The sequence below is a fragment of the Choristoneura fumiferana genome, chromosome 11, assembly GCF_025370935.1.
Source record: "Choristoneura fumiferana chromosome 11, NRCan_CFum_1, whole genome shotgun sequence".
Lineage (NCBI taxonomy): Eukaryota > Metazoa > Arthropoda > Insecta > Lepidoptera > Tortricidae > Choristoneura > Choristoneura fumiferana.
In genome coordinates, this window is record NC_133482.1 from 8,180,774 (window position 1) to 8,190,236 (window position 9,463).

Sequence of the window (9,463 nt, forward strand, 5' to 3'; positions counted from 1 at the left end):
GTCTTTTTTATACACATTTTATAGGTAACTAACCAGACATTGTTGAAAGTAAGACCGTTTATTTGGCGCTTTACGAGTATGCAAGGTTGCATTTTTATTACGAAGCTATGTCTGTATGAAGAATAGTCTCACAGTAACCTATTTTGGAAATCAGAGCGTTCGAAAAACTTTTCTAAAGTGCCCTGTTCCACTTATCCCTACCAGGCTATCTCTACTAGAGATGTTTTATAAAATTAAACCATATATCCCCTACTTGCCCTGTTATATACTAAGTTAACCTCTAACACTTTAAAAAACACTACGTGTTTAGTAGAACTGAATGTATATATTTTGTGTAGGTAACTGTCCCTACCAGTGGAGATAGAAAGCCATAGCTAACCAATGTGGAAAGATCGAAAAAAATAATATATATTATAACACTTCTGATGGACATAGCTTCGTAGAGATAGATGAAACAGGGGGAAAATTGTGTTTATTTTGAAACATGAGTAAAGCCGTTAACAATCAAAAATACAGTCTTTACCTAAATCAAAAAACAGGATTGGAGAAGGGAATCGGTCATTGACTCGATGATGTTGCTTTGACGTCAATTGGACAACAGATAATCGGAATCATCTATGATTTAAAAATCAAGAGTATCAAGAGTAGTTAGAAGAGTAGTTTGACAAACTCACGGAGCTAAATAATATAATAAACTACTTTTGACAGTAACGAACGCTAGTCACTATCTCAACATAAAAACCTCCAAATGACAACCTAATAAAATTCCAATTTCGGTGTGCGATTATTGTTATCCTACACAATGCTTGCCAATCATCTTATAATTATTAATTTGTGTTGATAAGATGCTATCAGGCAATAGAAATAGTCCGCTTTTGCCGAAAATCCTGATAACACCAATACAGTAAATTTTCAAATAAATTCGTATAATCCAGAAAATAGATTATACAATCTTAATCATCTTTACAATTAATTATAGGTACTTGTTAGATTTCGTTTCGATTATAGTTAGGTACCCTATTCCCCTGTTGTTGTTTCTGGCGGAGCGATGGATTCACAGATTACCCCCCATACCCTAGTTAATCTGTGGATGGATTGTATTATAGATAGTTATCAAGCTTATCAAAAGTTTTTTCACCTCAGCAGCTCAAACAGGCAGGTTTTGCTATGAAAAATCAGTGAGCAAAATCGCATTTTGCTCACTCCGTGAGACAAAGTAGCTTTTTAATTATTTTTTTTAAATGCTGAGGACAGCGCTGGGTCCACTCATCGAATTCCAAATATGTATTTGAACTTGACTTTGATCTGTCATTTTCAGTTCAATATGAAAAAAGAAGGAGAGATAGGATCAAATCGATACTAAGTTCTGTAGGCCTAAAAAGAAACAAACAAACGTTCGGATACACATAGATATAACATCAAAATTATAAAACGTCTGTTATTATAGTGAATTACTAAAGGGACTTAGTAAGTATAGCACTTATTGTTCGAAGCTTGTACGGTGCTTTTCTCAAATATAAACTAAGAAACTACAAAGATAAATTAACAAACAAAACGAGCATAAATGAACGAATATCCCGATCAATTTTACTATTTTCCAAGTTTTTTTTTTACTTTTTCATTAACCAAGAAGCATAATAAAACAACCTAATAAAAAATATGTGTTGACCTTTAGCATTAAAAATATGTCAATAATGAATTAATTATAATAAGGACAAATTCGAAAACAAAAACACGAGGTAAAATTATAAAAACCAAAGTGAATTTAATGACAGCGAACTATTTCCGAAAAATTACAATTTCTCACTCTTTTAATAAAGTATGCAACCTTGTTGTACGAAAGCCGCTGCTCTTGTTTTTTTTTTAAATAAAATCGTTCCGTATACTGCCTACTGCCTATCTCTTAAAGTTGGATCAAATATTTGTCAAATTTAATGAATTTTCAAGTTATCTATTTATCATGTTTCAAACAACAGCAATCCTAATAAAATCATATTTAAAGGTTTATTTTTCAAAAAAATTATACGTATATTGTTCCACATTTTAATAACCCAAATATGAGGTTTTTTGCAGTATTTAAAAGTATAATGTTACGAGTATGAGATTTGTATCGTACCTACTGGATACTTTTTCGTTCCATATTCAAAACCTGTCTACTTACCGGAGACTTTTGATCGTTGTCTGGCATTCTTAAGTGACTTTTTAAAGATGTAATGGCGACTCTATAATCTTGAGAAAAAGTTTTCAATATGATTAAGTACTATATTTATATATTTTAAAGCTTATGATATTTTTTGTCTTCTAAATATACGTGGTTTTCTTTTAACCTTTAATTTAAATGTTCTCGCTGCTCAGGTGAAAAGTTGTATGTGTGTCACACGAGACCAAAGTTTTTTTGCATCCATTTTGATCCCTCATCCCTGGCTGATCTCAGGATTCTAACGTAGAATCACTCGCTGTCGCTCGTTATTCAATTGTAGAATCCTTCGCTTACTCGGGATTCAAAATCAACACTCGCACCAAAAAACGACTTTGCGCTCTTGTTGCACAAATAACTATTCTCTTATTAGTTACCTATACTATAGTATTAACATGTATTAAGTGTAATAGGACGGGCTTGCTTGCTAGAAGGATAATGAATGTCAAACACAGCGTGTCTACCCTCTGGACAAAGATGAATAGGTACAAACAGTTGATTAGGGTATTTCTAACCCATATACAAAGCCTTATACCAAACTCCACAGTTAACGGAGAAATGGCTGATTTACGATGTAATACTTCGGAACATACATTATTTTTTCATTCTATCCAACAATTTACAACATTAGATTCCTAACAATGAACTCCACTCGAGGTTTCGGTCTGTGTTCAGAGGGTAGAGTAGGTATAAAGATATTGCATATTCAGTTTCCTTCATTGTTCACAGTTTTTTATATTTATTTAGACTAAGACTTAGATTTAGACTTTATTCTACAAAAACGTTACAAAAAATAGTGTTTAGTACAAAGGCGGACTTATCCCTGAAGGGATTTCTGCCAGTCTACCTTTGAGTGGTAGAGAAGATCAATCAAAATAAGGATCGATAAATAGTGCAAAATATTGAATAAATATAAATGCATTATGTAAACTCTTAAATACCTAAATATATACAATATATAAAACATTAATATATCTGTAACTAAATGATGATGTAATGGGTAAAATTGTATTGAGGCGTCCTACTGATTGCATGTTAAAATAAGATACACACATACAACAGAATACGAACATACAATTTATGGTGAATAAATAAGTACTTAATAATTAATAATAATAACTAAATATAAAAATAAATAAATACACACATTACATACAATATATAAATAACACAAGTACATATCAGGAATAATTACTTCCTAAATAATCAAAGAACTAGTGTGAGCCACACTTAGAAATATTATTGTATTATGAATACGAATATGAGTAGATTATGAAATTAACAAACAAAACGAGCATAAATTAACGAATATCCCGCTCAATTTTACTATTTTCCAGTTTTTTACTTTTTCATTAACCAGAAGCATAATAAAACCTAATTAAAAATATATGTGTGACCTTTAGCATTAAAAATATGTCAATAATGAATTAATTATAATAAGGACAAATTCGAAAACAAAAGAGGTGAAATTATAAAAACCAAAGTGAATTTAATGACAGCGAACTATTCCGAAAATTACAATTTCTCACTCTTTTAATAAAGTATGCAACTTGTTGTACGAAAGCCGCTGCTCTTGTTTTTTTTAAATAAAATCGTTCCGTATACTGCCTACTGCCTATCTCTTAAAGTTGGATCAAATATTTGTCAACTAGTGTGAGCCACACTTAGAAATATTATTGTATTTATGTATCTGAGTTTAGAGATTTCGATAGCGCGATGCAGGATGTAGCAGTTGATGATCTATTTGATGACTAGAGTAATTTTAAGTAGCTGGCAACATTTTCGTAATAAAGTTATAGTAGCTTTTACCATCACCATACGATTTCCACTAGGGAAGTTAATCCAGCTGCTCAACATTAGTTTTCTGGAACTGATCTACAATGTATGAATTTAAACGAAACGTCCTTCTGCCTTCGGCGGCAGCTTCGCTTTGTTTTTGTTCCCCTCGTGATCTGTTTTCCTCCTTATCGAGCCAATTACTGCTGTCGACTCGTAATAGACCAGTTAAGTAGGATCGTATATTGTATCCCCTCGAATACCTTTTTAGGGATCCGTACTTTAAAGGAAGAAAATAAACTTCTTCTGTCAATTCGTCATAGTCTGTTTGTTTATTTGATACGCTTTAGGGCTTGTCATCGTAAAAATTAAGTTACTGAGTTCACGCGGTCAAAAGATAACCTTTTGAAAGAGTATTTTCATACAAAACCAGCGAAAACTGCAGTAGAGTTAGGAAGTTTGATTAGAATTTAGGCCTCATCATGCCAAAGGAAGAAGAGCGAAAATTCTTGAACAGCAAAAAATCATTTATATTAAGTACGTAGTAAGCAGTACAGAAAACAGGTACATATTGTTAATGCATGGCAGCCTTGGGCTCCTCCAGCCCTTTAATACATATAATATAGAGCAAAAATTCCAACATATGAGCAATGACATCTTACTTGCTCGATTTAAAAAAAATATCGGAGTCAGTAACTCCTCGGGGTTGCTAAGATTTGAATGGAGCTAATAACGAATTCGGATCCGCTTGAGGATCTGACTCTTGAATTTTCAGATCCGGATTTCCTCTTCTCTACTTTAGAGCGCTTTCGACAAAATTAACACGAGTAGGCCTATTTTAATGGTGTATTACGGAGAAAATGATATCGCTTCTGATTAGAATGGCAGTGGCAGGACTAACAGCCTCCTCAAGATGATAGCCACAAGAAACGAATTTTATGATTTAAATTCGTAATGAATTATGATGATGAATGACTGAGTTGTGATGATGATTCGTATTAGTAATGAAATGACCGCGATAATCGAAAACATTGTGTCACAAGAAACGAGTGCTCTATAATCCAAAATTTAACAATAAATACCTACTATGTCTGTGTCATGTATAACGTGAAAATGTAACAAGGACACACAGTTTCTGAACAAATTAGTTTGGATTTCATTTAAATTGGTTCAGCGGCTTAGACAGACTGAGTTTATTTTCGAACTTATATACGTATTAGTTTGGACTTGGATGGCGTTCTTTGCGGCAGCCCTTGTACAGCAGTGGATATCTTTAGGTTGACGACGAAGATGTTACATGTCATTACATTAAATTCATCCGCAACATGCTTCGTCATAAAAACTAGCCTAAAACCCTCCCCTCTGCATCGTACCCAGCTCAAACGTCCCTGAGATGTTAATTGATTTATTAGCTGTCATCTTATAAAATTCTTTCTGTTATTTTCAGAGTCAGGAGACCTGCCCGACATACCGTTATACCTAGCCGCTCTTATCATGTGCAGCGGCTTCTTCATGATGTACTTAATAGAAGAGTTGGTCCACGTGTACATCAACAGTAGAGAGAATAAGACTGCTAATACGAGCTTTACTCGAGCCCTAAGCATAAAAAGGACTAGCGGAGAAGCTTCTGAGATTACTGATGCCTTAAAAGAAGTTAATGTACCGAATAATCAAGGGCATGGGCACAGTCACCATCCTCCAGCAACCGGGAATGACACTGTGGCGGCGACTCTGAGGGGGTTGTTGATCGTTTTGGCGCTGTCCATCCACGAACTGTTCGAAGGTTTAGCAGTTGGATTGGAGTCTTCTGCTGCGAATGTTTGGTAAGTCTACAGTAAAATCTTTACTAAGGAGCTTTACTGTCAAGTCAATTCTTTGAAACGATCGAAGCCCGTGACTCCGTGTTTTGAAGAATTCGTTGCTCGCTTTGCTGGCGGGAACTATGCAATTTTACAGGATGAAAACCATCCAATGTCTTTCCCAGGGTCTCCAACTATTTCCACGACAAATATCATCGAAATAATGTTCAGTGGTTTAGGCGTGATGAGGTAACAAACAAACATAGTTACTTTTGAATTGATAATGTTAGTATAAGTAAGTATATTTAGTAGAGTATTCCTTGGTGTGTAACCAAATCGCCGATTATTGCTATCTAATTATAATGCGTTCGGCATGGCCTACTTCATTACGAGGCTCTATTTATGTTTGTAGAACGAGTTATATACTTGCATTTGACGAAGGTTGTTTACTTGCCTCGTTTTGCGATCAGATGACTGAATGATAAGTACGTATCGTAAGTGAGTACATCTATGCTGTAAGTAACTAAACCATGGCTAAAATAAAAGAACGAATATCGTAAAATTCAAACTGGCCCTATACCACGAAGTGCAAAATTCGAACTTCTTATGTTGCCGTCCCGCTGACGCTTATGTCATTTAATACGCGAATGAAAGGAACGGTGCGATACGAACTTCGATTTGCGAGTTTCGTGGTAACCCCTCTTAAAACCAAGTAGGATATTTTTTGGAAAGGACAAGTTGAACCCTTTCTGCTGACGGTAGGTCACTTTCATCCCCATACAGATGTAAGTAGTGTTGTTATCGTATTTTGTATGTATGTATGTAAACTCTTTATTGTACAAAAGAAAATGAACAAAAATATCTACAATTGTCAAAACTGTGAGATGCTTGTACAAAGGCGAACCTTTAAGGGACCTTTGAGTGGACGAGAGTTTCAGATTTAAGAGTCAAAAAAAGTGTAGGTAATATGTAGCTTACACTTTTTTGAAGTTTACTGCTAATTCAAAAAGCAAGATGAATTAATTGATTTATCCGACAAAAACACTAGTTTTTCTTTATGTAGCCTTTAATATGTCCCACTCCCACTGCTGGGCAAAGGCCTCCCCTTTCTTTCGCCACTCTTCCCTATCATGAGCATGCACCTGCCAATCGAGCTGAAAAGCGCTCAGGTCGTCCCGCCATCGCCACCAGAAAATACACCAGAAAAACATTAATAACTAGAACTGCACGTACCTACCAGGGAATCCAATCCCGGGATTGTTAGTATGACGAATCCCGGGATCCCGGGATTCATCCATACTAAAAATCCCGGGATCAATTTCACTATTACCTCTAAATATCAGTGCTAGAAGTGGGTGAAAATTTGTTCACATACGCAAGTCAGTAACAGAAAAGTTCAACGAACTAGGCATACATTATTTTACCTTGCTACTAACTATGCAAATTTTACTGTTGATAAAACGTTGTATAGGTAATTGAGGTCAAAGATATCTTTAACACTCTATCACCTTGTAAACGCCTTTTGTCAATTTTATAGAAAAGTTCAAACACGAAGTGACGGCGACCAGTTAACATTTTTAAAATGCAGTATAAAAACGAACGCAGCTCAATATTGAGTCTTGCGGCCGGCGTGGGTTTTCAAAAGAGGCACAAATAAAAAAAAAAAAAAAAACTATAAATATTGCAAATATCGCATTTTTAACTGTTTTTTTTTTTTACTTGTCTCGCTTTTGTATTTAAGCAACGGGCTATGTTACAACGAATCCGATATCGAATTGCCTGTTGGGTTTCTGGCACTATTAGCACTGAATGTGTTAACCTTACAAAATCTTTCAGTATTTTTTTATGGCGGCGTAAAGAGAAAATACAGCGCTTGCCATACAATGGAAATATGCTCGTATTATTAGGCATTGTCCTTTCCATCAAACAGCTCCAGTCTCACTTTACGTAAACATTCATATGTATTTCTCACATTTTCTATCACGGTTGCCTACTAACCTGACTTTAAATTAATAGGTTTTAGGTTTTTCGTGCGATTAATTAGTAGGTAAGTATACTTAACGTTTTAATTCATGATGAGGTGAGTATAGTATCAATTTATACAACAATTAAGGGAAAATTGCGTCAGAAATATTACCTACCGAACGATAAGTACAAGTGTATCGTATACTTTAATATTAATATGATTTATTTTTAGTTTTAGATCTTATCATTTGTTTTGCGAGGTGTTATTGTAACCGCGAAAAATAACACTTGTTCATACTTACGTACAGACAATATTTAACCTTTTATAGATTTCGAACAAAACAATTTAATTTTATATGTCTACTTCATCGTTCTAACGCTAACAAAGTTAATGGAACATAAAACGAAGACACTAAACACCTTTACAATAATAGGCAGTATATATATTTTTTAATTTCAAATAAATAATAATCCATACTTAATATTATGAATGCGAAAGTGTGTGCGTTTGTCCATCTTTCACGTCGAAACGGAGCGACGGATCGACGTGATTTTTGGCATAGATATAGTTTATGGGCCAGAGAGTGGCATTGGCTACTTTTTATCCCGAAAACATGCACAGTTCCCGAGGGAACAACGCGCGATAACCGAATTCCACCTGTCCGAATCCACATACCTGTTTTCTGTATCGGTTAGGTATGGTGCGTGGGAAAAAGTCTTGCAAAAACGAACTGTAGTAGAGGCCATCTATTGAGGTGGGGAGGGTGGAAAGAAAGTCGGTTGCGAATGGTGCGAAGTAATGAATGTTCCTCTAACCACAGCTCTAACTGACATACTCTTACTTATTTCCAGGTACATGTTCGGGGCAGTATCAGCGCACAAGTACATCATAGCGTTCTGCATCGGCGTAGAACTGCTGGCAGCCGGCACCAAGCGCTGGCTGTCGCTGGTCTACATCTTCACGTTCTCCTTTGTCTCTGGTCTGGGTATCGGAGTGGGGATCCTGCTAGTTGGCGGTGCGGGCGCTGCCGAAGCGGGGATTTACTCCGTGGTTTTACAGGTAACACACCGAATCATGTCTTTGTGCTACTAATGTCATATTGACATCCCATACTTTTGTTAAGGAAATCATAGTGATTATTAAAAGGTTCCACCCTGGTACAGTCAAGGGCAAAGATATTGACACGGCCAAAGCTACAAAAATATGTATACACGACTTTATGCACTTCACATATTTTTGTAACTTTGGCTGTGTCGATATCTTTGCACTTGAATGTACATGAGACAGTTTGTTCGACTGTACAGTCAGTAAGTATATATAAGCAGTATCTTCGCCGATAGTTGGTAGAAAATATAAAAACAGGGCTTTTTACAAATGCGGCCCGCTAATTTTACCTACTGATAAAAATAATAGGGTTAGACAATCAATCATTAACTGTGTAGTGACTAGTAGCGCCATCTAGTGAGCAAATATAGAAACATCCCTTCGCGCCGCCCTTAGAGCCGTAAAAGTTATAGACACTTGAAATTTTCACAGATTATGTATTACTGTGGCCGCTATAACAACAAATACTAAAAATAAAATAAAGTTACAAATTAAAGGGGGCGTCATACAAGAAACGTGTTTTTTTCAGCGTTTTTTGGTTGCTAGGCGTTATTAGCCGTTGCTAAGGCGACCGAGTCGCCTAGCAACGACTAGCTATTTCGTTTTTAATATTTGCCTTTT

The 9,463-nt window shown here is 35.5% G+C and overlaps 1 protein-coding gene across 1 annotated transcript in view; it reads left to right on the plus strand.

Moving 5' to 3' along the window:
* LOC141432667 (zinc transporter ZIP1-like) overlaps positions 1-9,463 on the plus strand; it is a 35,233-nt gene that overhangs the window by 18,348 nt on the left and 7,422 nt on the right. The window contains exons 2-3 of the mRNA XM_074094368.1: positions 5,421-5,796; positions 8,590-8,797. Coding sequence (XP_073950469.1) covers positions 5,421-5,796; positions 8,590-8,797 — 584 coding nt within the window. The remainder of the gene's footprint in view (positions 1-5,420; positions 5,797-8,589; positions 8,798-9,463) is intronic.